The 16,053-nt window shown below is 35.3% G+C and overlaps 2 protein-coding genes across 2 annotated transcripts in view; one reads left to right on the top strand and one right to left on the bottom strand.

Moving 5' to 3' along the window:
* The window catches only part of LOC130635638 (glutamate receptor ionotropic, NMDA 3A-like), a 27,031-nt gene extending 12,590 nt beyond the window's left edge, over positions 1-14,441 (bottom strand). The window contains exons 1-4 of the mRNA XM_057445028.1: positions 14,042-14,441; positions 10,174-10,291; positions 4,747-7,492; positions 554-586 (exon numbers count right to left, since the gene is read on the bottom strand). The gene's annotated coding sequence lies outside the window, so the exon portion shown is untranslated. The remainder of the gene's footprint in view (positions 1-553; positions 587-4,746; positions 7,493-10,173; positions 10,292-14,041) is intronic.
* Positions 10,299-16,053, top strand: LOC130635639 (glutamate receptor ionotropic, NMDA 2B-like). Its single transcript, XM_057445029.1, has 6 exons — positions 10,299-10,630; positions 11,081-11,511; positions 11,720-12,641; positions 12,742-12,905; positions 13,412-13,807; positions 14,672-16,053. Coding segments are annotated over exons 1-6 (2,142 nt in total). The 5' UTR covers positions 10,299-10,402; the 3' UTR covers positions 14,673-16,053.

Raw genomic sequence — 16,053 nt, 5'->3', positions numbered from 1 at the left:
TATTTGTATAAAATTTGTTATTTTAACGATGGACCGTGTCATTAAACATGTATATGTCATTTATAGATGTTCCAGGTAACAAAAACAATATAACGACGTCACTGGCTTTAAAAAAGGACTAGTGGTCTGTATTTTAGGACTCATATATCTCCGTGGCAACACCTTAGTAACCGCTTGAGAACGAACATACATGTAATAAATAATATTATAATCAATACTACATGACACAATACTCTTACATGCATGTCTGCAATTTTTAAGATATAAATATATTTCTTCAATCGAAATCCTCAATAAAAGTCAGAAACTATCATCACGCAATAACACGCAGAACGAAGCTATGCCTAGTCACTTGATGCCCCCCTCCTTCCTCTCCTCCTTCCACAATGCTAATAGGGTTAAATCATTCCTAAACTATTCTACAAGAAAATTAATCAATCCGAAATAATATTCATGAAGTGAGAAACAAAACAAACAATAATGACTGCCGATATTAATTTATTTTACAAAAAATTGCAAGCAAATAAAAATATCTTCATCCACATAAACTTACCATTTCATACTTGAGTCATCTCAGTTCAACAAGCTATAGAAAAATGAATATTTAATTTTACACCATATAGAGATAGAGAGATGTTGCTTCTGCCACACGCGCGCACACACACACACGCGCACGCTACAGTCAAACACAAAAAGTCGTGATCATCCAACACAAGTACTTACCATGCTGTGTTTATCCGTACACAGGTCCCTATCACACTGCAAATGGGTAAAAAAAATAAATTTCCAGCACACATTGAGGTAATTTCTCCCGCACACTGCTGACATCAGCAAAAATCAACGCATGTGCAGTAACGCTCAGCAATGCGAAAAAAGTCCCAGCAACATGACCACCGCTGACCATCAACGCAGCAATGTGATCCTATTGACCACCTTTGCAAGGTTGAATTGTGTACATAGGGGGAAGATGACTTGGTTAAGGTACGCAACAGAGGAGATCAAGGCTGTTGAAAAGTATCCCTACCAGTTAGAGTTTGTGCCGGATCAATTGAAGACGCCAGACATGTTCAACAAAGCTGTTGAGGAGGATCCCTTGATGCTCGAGGTTGTACCATACCGGTTCAAGACGCATTACATGTGCATTAAATATTTCAGTAAGAACCACGAAAGGTTCTGGTTTATTCCGAAACAATTCAAAACCCAGGAAATGTGCAAGAAGGCTGTTGAATGGCATGCCTTTCTTGTAAGGCTTGTACCAGTCGAGTTAAAAACGCAGGACATGCGCGACAACATGTGCTCCATATGTAGGTGAAATTCCTAAGATTATCTTACAACCCTGTTGTAAGATGAAAAAAACTATAATAACTGTGCAACACCCAATCAATATTGGAAGTATTTGGAACTGCAGTAGCCATGATCTTTATAACCGGCATTGGTCTCTCTCTACCACTAATGGCGTTGGCCTTAGTATAAGAATCGTCAAAGGAGATGGAGAATAAATAAGCCATTAAAGATTTGGAGGATCGTATTTATGCATTGGAATAGATACCCTATAAGATAAATGGAACAGTGTAGTGACTGTGAACGGGTACTCCAAGCGTATGATAGGTTCGTGATAAAAGCTAAAATGCTGTGTTGGTACTGCTACCAGGAGTATATCACATATAACGGGGGTAGTTGTGTATGTGCAAAGAGCCTCGGACCTTGATTAAAATTCAATAAAACAAGATGCTAAAACTTGAGAATGAAGAAGTCAACCCCAGAAATTTCTACAGTTTTGCTGCTACCTTTACTAACAACAATAACATCAATGCGGACTATCTGACAGTGTCGGATGCTATCCCTGCCAATGGAGGTAAGGATCAACGGTACATTATAGGCTATACACGAGACCTTGTGGTAGCCCGTCAGCCTAGAAACACCAAAAATCTGGTCCCCGCATGGAGTTAACCGGTACAATGCCAGTGCTGTACCAGCGATGAGTTTTGATTTTGAAGTATCGTCAAATCTGGTCGAAGATCGAAGAGTTGATATGTGAGAAATTGACGACGGAACATGTGAAAAAAGATCGCTACATCAGCACCAAGCTCAAATACTACAAGGACGCGATCACAACTAAATTCCATGGTCAAGCAGTACCCTACGATGAACCCCGCCAAGTCAATGCCATCCTGGGGCTATCATCCGTGAATATGCAGGGAGAAAACTACTACCCTTAGGTACATGTTGTGGAACGTCGGTACAAGGTTCGCGTTCGTTGATGGCGTCAACAAGCCGTTTTAACCGTTGACGTATCTGCTCCTTCAATAGCATATGACGTTGTTTTTCCTGCATAATGAGACTAGACTCGTAGTCGTTGATAACCCCATTTTCTACAGCCTTTGAGATGAGATCGACGATGGAGTTTAATTTCGACTCAGCTCTTAACCCTAAGCCTTTTTGAAGCGTTCCGCAAACCAGCTTGCCCATTCCTCACCGCTATTGTAATACCCCCAATCGCTATAAGGAATGGAGCGCCGAAACCCGTGGCTAATGCCCCAATTCCAACACTCGACGTGATAATAATAACGCTCAGCAGACCATGGTCATAGTAGCGTACCCACGTCCCATGCATTTTAAACTTTTTTGAACGCCCGTCCGGCTTTTTGATTTCGCTTCTCAGATTCTTTTCAATCTCTCCGATCTTGTCAAGTCTATATTTCTGGTTTTCATGGATAGTATCGTCCTCCACAGGCGCACTTGGTAAATTTATTCTAAGAGCAAACACATCGTAATTCCTGTAAACGATACATTTTTGTCATGATGAAATTCATCTGTCAGCATAAACTAGAGACGATCCGTAGAACCCTTCAGAGGAAGGTAAATTAGAGTGTCAAAACTCCAGGTCAGCATGCCCCCCAAGCATCCAAATCTTTGTTTGGGATCACAGCGAGAATTTTAGACTTTTTACCATTCCATAGCCAGTCGTCTTCATCCAACTGGGGGCAAACAAGGCATAGCCGAATGTAAACGTCAGTCTTGTAGACTGCATCGTAGTCACCCTTCGAGTAGTACTTTTTACTAGGATCGTAGGGAAGACCCAAGAGCTCTTGCAGTTGTCGATGAATCACAACTGTTTACCCGTGACTGACACAGAGCCTGCAGAGTCCATTTTTCGGGACATTGATTTTGTCCCCTGCCTGACTATTGACGATAGTCGCCAGTTCCTCGATTTTGTACAGACCGTTTATGATCTTAATTCGATAACCCTCTGATCAGGCCCTACCTTACGTATGGTAAACTCGTTGTCGCTGTAAATGTTCAGCCATGTAGGTCGAATAATGATGGATTTTAAGGCTATCCTCGTGTCCTGTCCCAGGTTTTCCTCAAAAATCGTAGGCTTGTCAGTATCAGTAATGTAGAGTTGCTTCATCCCTTTCTTAGAAGAAAAGGATGAACATGTACTCGTATAATCCCAAGGCAAAGTACAAGTCAAACAGAGGAGAATGGCCCCTTGGTATTACAAACCTGGAACACCTATATGTCTCCACAGAATCACATATTTCCGCGGTATTCCCCGAGCTTACAAAGTATGCCATTAAAATTCCAACCAATTTGCTGAATGACCTTGTTAGGGTTGGTTGAACAGGGCAAGCCTTGGATTAGTGGAATATCCCGGTTAATTTTCGCTACCCACTGCGCAACTACGGCATTAGGCATCTCCGCTAAGCACATGACAGGCTCCGTACCCCTTGTCAACGCAATCTTCAAATTTCACGCGTACTACCACATGAGACGCATTCTGGCAAGAATGAAGGTACCCATGTTGTATAAGAATGGCTTTCATCAGTACAAATATTCCTGTTCAACATTCGGATATGCACGAGTATACCGCGAGTATGGTACAGATCCTAATAGCCTGTACAAATTCAAGGTTGTCATGTCGTCACTCACCAACGATTTATGGTGGCTCCAGGTTGATGGGGACTATGCAAAGTTTATCATGCCGACAAGCCAGGGTCTGACGTCGGAAGGTCTGGCCAAGCTAAGCGAGAGTATCTGCGTCTACGTGGTCTTGTTGCTTGGATCGCAGGCAGGGACCAAAGCATCCTCACTGGTGCGGACAACTACACAGCCAGACAAATTCTGTTGCAAAAATTTCAAACTATGGTACGGAGGGAAGAGAATGTCGGCCAGGACATCACTTCATTTCAGAATGTTCTCCAATATGCCGCAACTCTAGCCAATTTTGCCGTCATGCCCAGCGTTTACATAGGTTCTCTTGACTCATTCTTTCATAGGTTTGGCAACTGGGTCCACTAAACAGTTGTACCATTTTCGCATATTGGTTTTTACGATCGAGCGATTTTTTGACATCTCTTGTTTTTCAAATACATCCATGGCTTCCGGTGTTGGATGTATTGTCACGGGCCTGACTGGTTTTCGTTGTCCGGCTCTTCTAGGTGGCCTCTGTGGTATATCCTCCAGCAAAGAAACCAATTCAGCCTTGCGTAGCCTGTACTAACAGTCAGCCCACGGCTTTTTGCGATGTTACGTAATTCTTTTACAGTGTGTGTGTCCATTTTTTTATTGTATGAATTTCGATTGTCAGTGAATTACATGCATGAACAAAACTAAAGCAGATGATCACGTGAGCGTTACTGCGCATGCGTTGATTTTTGCTTATGTCAGCAGTCTGCGGGGGGAACTACCTCAATGTGTGCTAGAAATTTTTTTTACTCATTTGCGGTATGATAGAGACTTTACCTTCATCTGTATAGATAAACACAGCATGGTAAGTACTTGTGTTAGATGATCAGGATTTTTGTGTTTGACTGTGGCGTGCGTGCGTGTGTGTGTGCGCGTGTGCCAGAAGGAACATCTCTCTATCTCTCATATGGTGATCGCTTTAGGCAGATGATAAAGCTACAAAATAAAATAATTATCAGTATGAACTTGAAAATTTACAATACACATTTTTTTTAAATTGGCAAAATAATTCTTCAAAGAGTTTCAATTGGCTGATAAAGAATTCGAAATTCGTATTCATATTGGATTGACTGCGAATATGAACGTGATTATTTCGTTTTCCGTTGCTATTTTTTTGGAAATTAGGATATCTTAAAAGTTTCCTACAAATCATTGATACTTAACAAACATAGTATTGATTTCAAACTAAGAATTTCACAGTTGCATTTACATTTTTTCTTTCAATAACAGCGCTTAAATAATAATTTTTTTTCAACGAAAAGAATGGTAATAATAGTCATAAATATTTTAATTCCTAAAGTAATAGAAGTTAGCCGACTTTCGTTATAATATTCTATTGAAAAGACTGAGAATCACAATGTGTCAGCTTGTACAGCATAAAATTTTCTCAGGGGCATTTGAATGAAACTAGTCAGTAGCCCAAATCAAAGGGAATTATTAGACATATATTGCACAGCCTGAAAATCGCATCTTTAACGCAAAATAGCCTGGTATAACTGACAGACCACAGCGTCTTTTTATACAGAGTAGCTGTTTGCCATTGTAAAATCCATAGAAATTTGTCCGTAGCAGCAAAGTCAATAAAACTATACGCTTTTTTATTTGTAGCATAAATATTTTCTGTATAGTTAAAAATGACCCCGTTTTGACCGACAGACAGACAAAGGTTATTATGTCGGTGTTATTTTCAAAGGCACGCTTACGAAATTCTAAGTTTGCAAGTTGCGCTCTCACACGAAAGAAAAAAGTAAAGCGTTTGCGAAAATTATAACATTATATCAACCAATATATGTTTAACAGAATAAATGGTTTGCACGCTGAAGTTTGAATCATATCAACTAAGTCACTTTATTGACAAGTGACAACGTTTGTTAGGAATGTAATTAAGCTGAAATTTTGGAATTATTTTGGGGCTTTGGGGCTTGTGATGAAAGTTTTAAAAAAAGTTTGTACTTTCAGAGGAGTATTGTATTTATCATATTGAGGTAACTTTTATCAAAATTTTGTTGATATACATGTATATGTATTTTATAATGTTGTATTGATTATATAATAATTCATTAAAGGTGTATTGGTGACGAGGTGGTTACTAAGGTGTTGCTAAGACGATATGTAGTTCCTAGGAATAAAATACAGACCTGATTTAAACGAAATATTAATCCAAGTTATTACCCCAATCACGTTGTTATATTTTTCCTTAGTGGGAAATCTTTAAATGCAATATTCTAAGTACATACTAATTTTAATAAAACTTTCGTACAAAGATGACAAAATATTAGATTCAAATGATGCCATCAAAATTAATTCTTTAGATATGAAAGGGTGAATGCTTAAAAAAATAAAACATGGCAACAGGAAACATACTTTTATACGCCCAAATGGGTCCTATAGAAGAAGGTTTATAATACCGCCATTAATCTAATTTTTGTGCTTTTTACAATCACATGGGTCCTAAGAGTGAACGGTTACAATACCTTTAATCATAAAATTTTGTAGCTCTATACAACCAAAAGAATCGTAGAATTGTTAGATGTTTTTTGCGCTTGCACGCGTGAAATTCTTACCTTGTCGCCAACAACGTTTAGAGTATAAGGCTGTCATAATTTTCATAGCTTTTTAAGCTACCATTTATGTAAACAAAATATATGTTATGTTGTGCATGTCACGTGTTAGTACTGCCTCACTTATTGCAGCTTCTTCTGTTATATATGCTTGATTCGTAAACACCCACTGGCTAGAGAGAGCTCAATACATTATATATCTTATGTGGATGTCTGATTTTTTATCAACCAAGACATCTCTAAAAAGAGTCGATAAAAATAGTCTGCTATAATATATTAACCTAGGAAAACATACTTTCAAATTTCCAATCTCAAAAACATACAGACCAACGTAGTAATTTGAACATTCCAGTATTGCAGAGGACCATCAATTAACTTTAGATTTATTGCAGCGAATGGCGTTTATAGACATAATTCAATTTAATATGAATGTTTATAATGTAAAGAACTTTCTAGCTATAGAAATCCACAATTACTCGATATATTATTTTTAACATTGGGTAGCGAGAGAATTTTTCTATGTAAAATATTATTTAATAATGTATTAATATTTATCTGTTTCCACCACACAGTACAGCCGGTTACGATGTTCGTTCCGTTCTGTATTTTACATCGATATTATTGCGGAAGGAGAAAATTTCGAACCTAAGAGCAAACTAAACACTATATGTACAAAACTATTTTCAAAATAAATTTTTGAAAGGTTAAGCAATTAAATTGACAAGTGATATCAACGGAACTTCGTCAGCTAAACTATTAAAAAACAACATAAGAATTTAAATAACTCTTCTACGATATTTTAAAACTGTGGAGTTTAACTACATTAACTATTTTTATAGTTAACAAGCCCAGCTAAAAACCTAGTAAAAAGATGTATTTTTTTCGTCGAGTTATAGGTAACATTACTTACATCAGTTGATTAGTGTAACCGAGCTGGCAGGACAATACACAGTGGAATCTCTCTAAAGTGGATGTCAAATTTATAGAGAGTTTGCAAAAAAAAAAAAATAGTTTTTAGGTAGAATTTTGACAGAAAAAGGTTTCTTAAGCTTTACTTCACGAGGATTGTTAGAGGGATTGTTTGAGCAAAAAATGTTATTCATAAAAGAAACAGACTACAAAAGATTTGCGAAGTATTTTTTGATTGACTTCTGTTTTAGATTCCTTAGTTAAAGATTTAAAAATTTCTTTATATAATTCGTGACAACAAGAAAAAGAACGAAAAACAAAAACGTTTTGATGAGAAAATGTATAAAATTGGAAAATGTAAAAATATTGAATTTTTTTTCTTAAATCTATTTTTATAATGGGCGCTTTGTAAGGAGCGTTTATAGTGACAAATTTTGTTTGGTACAAAAATTGTCCGTCTTATTGTATGACCGATTTTGCGTAAAATCTTTTTGTTTTAAGTACCACTGCTTCCGCTTTCGCGATATTCCACTGTATTATTAAGAGTTCAAATTAAATCGAAATCTTATTAAACAGCCAGCATTTTCCTCCTTCGACCGCTTTGTTAATGCAACTGCCGTAACATCGCAAATTTATCAGATGGACGTACCCACGCGATTGCTGGTTTATTGGACCTGCGTATAACAGAACTCTCTGAAAAATTGTTAACAAGCGTCGTAAAAATATTGTCAAGACATGTCATTTAAACACTTCATTGCAAACATTTCATATTTCATGAAATATTTACAGTCATTTTTGGTTAAGACAAGATTATTCCAATTAATTGAATCAATATAAGGCGCATAATTATTTTCATTAAATACGAAGATCGGGGATTAACTTTTGTCGAATCGGCTTTGTTTTGGCAGGCCATATCGACGATACGCTGGTTAGCTAAAAGCTGTGCTGTCTGCGTCTGCCTGTGGTAAAGTTTTAAATATCTATATCGTGTTTTTGAAGTTATTTCTCCCCACCTCTCTGGTCTTTTATTGACTTTTGCTTAGTGTCTTTGACTTGGTCAGCAAGTTAGCTTCTAATAGTGGTAAGCAGTCATAAGTGGCAACAGCAACATAGATAAAAACAGATGACAGGAGTGTAAATAGATATAGTCAGTGTATTTAACAGCAGCATAGGATTAAGACACATGCTGTCCAGTTGCCACAGAAAACCTTTGCATTCTAATTTTTATAGTCTAGGTACGTCAAGTAGTCTATAAGAAGAATTTTGTGGTGCAACTGTCCCATTAGACCCCTTATTACACTAAAAAATAAAAAGAAAATATGTGTAACGTTTCTAAACTGATATGTTCACATCAAGCCAAACAGCAGAAAAAAAATTTAGATTTTTAACTGGACTTCTCCGATGAAGACATGCTCTGCGCGACAATTTTTATGATATCAATAATAAAAAAAGACCGAAGTTTAAATAACAACCAGATGGTCCGAAGAAATATTTCTTCAGAGAGAATCGAAGAGTACGTACAACGTTTTGCTAAAGGAAACTAAACTTCTTCACAAATGGTTTCGTCTTCTATAATTGCTGTTATAGGCTTAACCATTTTTTATTTTTTTAATCATAGCAACCTTTGGGTAATAAATCAAGAAAGATCAAGCGGTGTGATCTTCACAATTCGCATGTTATTGGCATAAAAAAATTCTTATGCAGCTCGTACGAATAACATGCGATGAACATAACATGCAAATAAAAGAACTGTTCACACCAAGAAATATAATTCTTATTGCATGCGAATAACATGCGAATTACCATAAGAATTATGTTATTTGAATTAGTGTAAACCTGGCTTTAGTATATTCTTGTGTTTGAGTATAAGAAGCTGCGAATTCTTCGTACAACGATAGCGAGACTTTATTCACCATTTTACGCCGTTTGACGTCACAAGTCTATAAAACATGTGCGAACCAGGGCGGATTTTGTTCAATAATGGCGTTGACCGTTGACGTAATTATTACTGTTTTGAACAAAAATTTGGACAAGAAAAAAAATTAAAAAACTAAAAAAACTTAATCCATATTGTTTCTATTATATTAAAGAATGTTTTTATTACGTAGAAGCATATATTGGTTTTCTTCGTTAGTTCTCCTTTAAAAAGCGAATTAAGCAGTTCAAAATCATCTACTATACTATTTTTCGGATACGTCGGGGGACATTTGATACTGAAAAAAAACACAGTATAAGTAAGGTTAAACAGGCACGTATTCATGTCACTGATCTTTTTGCGACTCTATAATGATATCATCAATCCGTCTTTCATGTGGATGGATTTCGTGTTAAAATGCATAAAATACTTTTGACCGAAACGGCAAATGCGATACATTAATAACGATCTCTTTTGCATTTCCCATGTCCTAACGAGCAGTCTTATCTTAAGGAAAGAAACTTTTGGAGGAAGAAATATGTATTTGCATTTGCAATTGAGTTCTCAAAACCAGACAAAATAAATCAATCGGAAAATAAATTTCGCATTTTTTTAAAATATTGAACCGATAATGGTTAAAAATCTACTTGATAGTCCAAGAATAAGTTTTAATCACAAAAATTCGTTCTGCTAAAATTTCTCTTCATGCCTGTCAACTGCATAAGTGAATTCCGCAAGAAATTCTTCTTGCAAAAATTCTTCTCTAAAGTTTTTTAATTATTAAATGCTGTTTGTTTTCATAATCAGTAAAACTCCTACCTGTCATTAAATATTGATATGTTTTTTTGCAGGATTTAAAAAATTGTGAATCAATTGAATGTCGTTTTCTCCTTTCGAATTGTTTTCGTTTGCGTCTAAGGTGATAACCCATATACACCTAATGTAATAATATATTATAGATAGAAGTTATATTGACACAGAATACTGACTGAGAAAGTTTACGAAGATGGTTAAACTTTATTTTAGTAAATAGTTTTAAAGACTTAGAATGATATTTCATTTAACAGTGGTTATTTTATCAATTCTTGCAAGATATCAACTTCTGGTATTGTCAATAAATCTGTGTAAAAATAGCAATAACTCGTTGCATGAGGTTATACAACTTTTTCAAGAAGTCCAAATTTCTAGTGGTTCATTTTCACTGACGTTAAAAAAGTATAGTGATCACGAATCAAAAATATTGGATGTGTATGCCAATTACATTGGTGAGGAGTTGGTAAGTAGGGAACACTTAATTCTTATAGTTCTTGATTCCACCCATATATAAAGGTTGGGGAATGGGGGTGGGGGAATAAGGGGACGTCTTACTTCGGACTTCGGGCTGTCATTTCTGATCGCCTCAAAGTAAAGAAAAAAAAATTAGGACAACTGCTTCTTTGGCAACTTCATAATTCGCAATTCTCTAATTTTTACAGACGTCAGCAATTAATCGAAAATAAACATGAAAATTAGGCTGTCGTCTTTGTGTAGTTCAAAAGTGACAGGTTGAGGGAATCATTGTCCTTTCTTTTCTGACTCGGTTACTCAGACTTTAAACTGAATAGTATGGACAAAAATTGTTGCATGAGAAACCTTCGCTTTCCTGCCATTTATTCAATGAAAAATAAGTATCTAGTATCTGATTGGCCCTCTGAATAAATAGTCATAATTTTTTTTCTTTATTTAGTTCAACACCACCACAAATTTCCAAAATAATTTTTGCATCCTTCCGATTTTGGAGGAGTATTATAACTTTAAAACTCTCCTTATACTGGATCGGGGAAGAAATCAACATATTCAAGAATATTTTCAATACGAAACTTTTCTCTACAGCAATGGTATTAATAGGAAAAGACTTGCTAAAGACGTTTCCACTTGGAAGGCTCACGGGTTCAAGATGTTTGTCCTTTTATGCTCGCTGCAGTGTAACTTGGACATCATGAGAATGGCATTGACCATAGAGATCTTGGATGAAGGTTTTGTATGGTTAACAAATAAGAAAGAGTTGGGATTCTTCGAAGAAGATCATACTGCGCACATCTTTTATGTTGATTTAAAGCTTAACAACAGCTCCTTAGCGCTTGACTGTGCTTTTGTTTCTGATATCAATAAACTCAGGTAAATATTCGTTCAGAAATATTTTAAATTAGTCTTCCCTCCGACAGTAATGCTATGTCAAAAAGGTAACATACAAATCCGAAACTGTATAATGTTACGCATGATATATTTCTGGAAAGATTCAACCATTGTTCTAGCTTTTACTGTCTGAAACAAGCAATTCAGCAAAAAATACAAAAAAAATTGATCTTTATTTCCTTTGCTTTAGAATTAAAGGAGACAAAATAATGTTATATCATGCAGAAAATATGCGACAACTATCGGAATTGTTTTTACTAAATCAGATGCTATGGTCACCCTTAATTCGCGAAGAAAAACTATCAACAACAATAGACCTGTCAATAGCCAACACGCAAAGCAAAGGAAGAAAAATGATAAGAACTGTCACAATTATTGAGCCTCCTTTTATTATGTTTGCACGTCATCCTCCTAGCAAGTACACCAATAACTGCGAATTGGGAAGAATCTGCTGGGAAAGTCAATACCAAAATGAATCTAGATTGCCTGTACCACGCTGTTGCATTGGTTTGTGTATAGACTTGCTTGTTTTTATGGAATCAGAACTTGAAATATCTACACACTTATATATTGTTGAAGATGGTGCCTACGGAACAGAAGTTAACGGAACATATAACGGTCTAGTTGGAGATCTTATAACAGGGAAAGCAGAATTAATACTGGCACCACTTACGATGTATGCGACGCGAGCTAAACGAATAATGTTTTCTGAACCATTTAGATCAAATGGTGTAGCAATTGCAACTGTGGCACAAAAAATTGAATATTCTTTTTTTAGTTTGAAAGTGTTTTCGCCGCTTACAATCCAATTGTGGACAGCTACATTCCTTGTGGCTTTTCTTGCTAGTATAATTTTATCTTGTATGGAGTATTGTATTCATCAAAAGGAGCAACCATTCTATCCATGGTCAGAAAGTATATTATACCAGATAGGACTTGTGTTTCAGCGCGATATGGGTGCACAAAACCCAACACAAATAAGTACAAGAATTATTGCCATCTCTGTTGCTATATTTATGATGATACTGATGTCTTCATACACGGCGATACTGACAGCAAACAAAGTAATAAACCCCCATTTTTTTCCTATCAAGGGTCTGAAAGATGAAAAGGTAAGCTACGCACCATTTATAACACTGCAAAGTTTGTGCAAGCTCTTAGGTCAATATACCGTTACGATTTCCGAGTTTAACAATTTTATTAATCCTTTAGATCACGAATCCTACGCTTGACTTTAAATTTGGGACTCTGGACAACTCTGGCATAACACAGATGTTTCGTGATAGCGATAAGAAAGAATGGAGGGCGATGTACGATTATATGAAAAAGTTCAATTTTATTGATACTGACCAAGCAATGAATGATCTGAGATCAGGGTAGGTGGGTTTTGAAAATAATAGATGTGAAAAAAATAACAATGGCAATAATAAACGAATGAAAATTTTGTTCTAAAAATACCCCGCATATTAAACAGCAAGAATTAATTACCTTGGCGTCAAAAGGGAAATAAGTTCTAGACATGAAGGCAATTCCTAACGGATATTAAAAATTATTAAACTCACAAATGCCTGCATGAAATTTTTCCACAAAGAATTTAAGGTCATTGAAGGTATAGTAATTATCAAGTGTCATGATGTAATAAAAAATGCAATCTAATCGAATCTAAAATATGTTAGTAAAGCAGATATCATAGTTGGTTCTTCTTAGACAAACTTTTTGTTTTAAAACTGGAGCAAAAAAAAAAAAAAAAGTCATGGCCCAATCAAATATGAACTCATGCTTATACAAACTGCATTATGCGAAAAATAAAAAACATGTGCAGAACTAAAGACTCTTCTCTGGTTTTTCTTCTTTCTGTGAAATCTATGTATTTTCCATTTAGAAAGTTAGACGCCATAATCCATGATGCTACTATATTGAAATATTATGGCAGTAAAGATGTCCAATGCAATATTCATATGGTGGGAGAAATTATACCAGATGGTGGTTATGCATTTGCCACCGCCAAAGAATCAGAACTTCTAAATGGAATAACAAGAAGTATTCGGAAATATAAATCAAGCGGAGAGCTAGAGAATTTAGATAAACGCTGGTTTCGTAATAATTGTAAGGCCGGCAAAAATCATGATCACATTGAACAAGCTGATATATATTCATTTGGTGGATTATTTGTTGTGATGGTTGCAGGAACTGTGTTTTCCTTTGCTTTGTTTTTAATGGAACACATGTGGGTGAAAGCTAGGAGGGCTAGCTACAAACTACAGTCGTTTAAAATCTGGTAAGAAAAATTTAAGTGGAATTACCAGAACACGAGAAAGGCAACAGTCAGAATTACAAATGTTTATTCATTTCTGGTTGGGATTTTTATTGTTTTCTATATAACACAAATTTACTTTTGCATTTTCAGTGTCGCTTACCAAAACTAATTAAAAACAGAACTGATAATACTAAAACAATGTTTTCTGGTAAAAAATGCGTTTAAAAGATAAGAAAATTATGTTTATATACTCACGTTGTCTACTGAACGCCAAACCACCACTTCTAATGTCCTGACCTTCAATAGGTAAGTAGTAACATTAATTGTGAAGAAACAACAGCAACAGAAGTAACAAAAACAAGCAACCAACTATCCAAACTGTATCACTTTTTCATTTTGTCCATGAATATCTGGAACATGGTTTTCTTCTTCTTTTACTTTCAATTCTCTTTCACGTAACTGAAATTCTTTTTCTTAAATGTTGCTTCTTTTTTCTGGAAAAACGGATGAAATCGTTGCTATTTTTTGGAATTTTACTTTCGGTATCAGCTTTTGCTAAATTACCGAGTAAAAAAGCAAATGCAAAAGAATGCGCAAATTCACACAAATGTTGTTAAAGTGTTATATAAAAACATAAATTTCTGCGCCCACTTTAAAATTCCCTGAAATTTTACATCTGTCGTATTATTTGTTTATCGTTTTTTCTCTTTTATATTATTGGTTCAATGTTTTTTTTTTAAATTTTTCTTTACATTGTTTTTTGGCATTTTATTGGTTTAATTTAATAAAAGCAAATATATAGACAAAATCGTGTATCATTGATGTGTTCACACCTGTAGGTATTCCTATTTATTATTTGCTATAGCAATTGTCTATTCATTTTAGAAAACTCAGAACTTTCACAACTAATGTGTAATGTCAACTGCTACACGTAATATAGCATAGAACACGCACTTGCTAACGTACATTTACGTTGTTTGCCACTAAAGATTTTGCTATTATATTTATTTTGCGTAACGTGGGAAGATGTGGGAAGTATAACGCATATTGTTATCGACATACTTAGTCCTGGATTATGTATGTTTTGGTTACGCATTGAAGTTTTGAAAGATGAATCCCTAGGAAACATATTCTAGCAATCCTTATTTATTTACTTGGTTGGCTTGACTTTCACATATTTTAATGTCTTGTACGAAACTGTCCATTGTTCTGCTATTCTCTGCAGAAATTCCGATAATATTCTTTTATATATTTTTATTTATTTAAATTTACCGTAAGGACTGGACTCGAATAAGTTGCAGTTGCGAAAATTCAAAAGGAAAATGTCTAAGTAGAACATCGAATGAGAAAGATACAACATGGGTCTGTCCAGAAGATTTGCAGGAGATGAAGATTCTGAGAGAACCACGAAAAAATTTATAAGCGTCTTCCTCGAATTAGCGCCCCCCTGACTCCAGAAAACTTTAATAAGCGCCCGGGCGCCTAACCGAATCATTACAGCATTGTTATTTCTGAGAATACTTGTAAATAAATTATACAGAGTTTTGTCTTTTAGCACAAACGTTATCTTTGTTATGTATTTTTTTGTATGTTTGCATTTTTGTATGTCTGCGTATAACTGGTGGTAATTATAATCTTTGAGTATAGAGAGGGAAATACGAGTCTTTTAAAGCACGTAAATTAATTTGTGTATTTTTTTACAAATTTTAGAAGAATTAGACGCTCGTTCACTCTCCCAAATCTTCTTTGCTAAAAAATGATTAAAAAAAACTTTCGCTGCATGCTTTCGCCCAGGGCTTAATAACTTCGCACGATATTTTTTACTGATAAATTGCTTGCTGTTGTTAGTACGTAGCGACAGATCTCCTAAACGTGCGAAATAAGTTGAAAATCAATACATCTAGCATGGTAGATGCATCAGTAGCCCTCACAACTCCCATTTCCATTCTTTAGTTTCATTGTTATATGTGTTTTGCGTTAAAATTTCCAGCTGTGTGCGATGCTTCGAGTTGCATTGATCGTTTTAAAGGACAAAATCCTTTTCTAATTTACGAGAACTCAAGCGCCATAGCCAGCTGGCTTTTTTTTAAAATATTTTTAATAAATTTTAATGATTCTAGTTTGTATATTGTTATTTTTATGGTGTTAATCTAAATTTGGTGAAAATAATGTATAATGCACAGAGAAAACTGCTCTTCATAAAACTGTATGGCCAGGTAATGATCTTTGAATGGAGTTGCAAATGAGATACCACTTAACTTTTGTAT

Source organism: Hydractinia symbiolongicarpus, chromosome 3 (genome assembly GCF_029227915.1).
Source record: "Hydractinia symbiolongicarpus strain clone_291-10 chromosome 3, HSymV2.1, whole genome shotgun sequence".
NCBI lineage: Eukaryota > Metazoa > Cnidaria > Hydrozoa > Anthoathecata > Hydractiniidae > Hydractinia > Hydractinia symbiolongicarpus.
This window is presented reverse-complemented; position numbering and strand designations above follow the sequence as displayed.

Bases quoted from the DNA above. Each gene is read 5' to 3' on its own strand.
- LOC130635639 (XM_057445029.1), top strand. From the start codon at position 10,403: ATGATATTTCATTTAACAGTGGTTATTTTATCAATTCTTGCAAGATAT. The intron at 10,631-11,080 runs GTAAGTAGGGAA...TTCTTTATTTAG, and splicing joins ATTACATTGGTGAGGAGTTG to TTCAACACCACCACAAATTT. The intron at 12,642-12,741 runs GTAAGCTACGCA...TTAATCCTTTAG, and splicing joins AGGGTCTGAAAGATGAAAAG to ATCACGAATCCTACGCTTGA.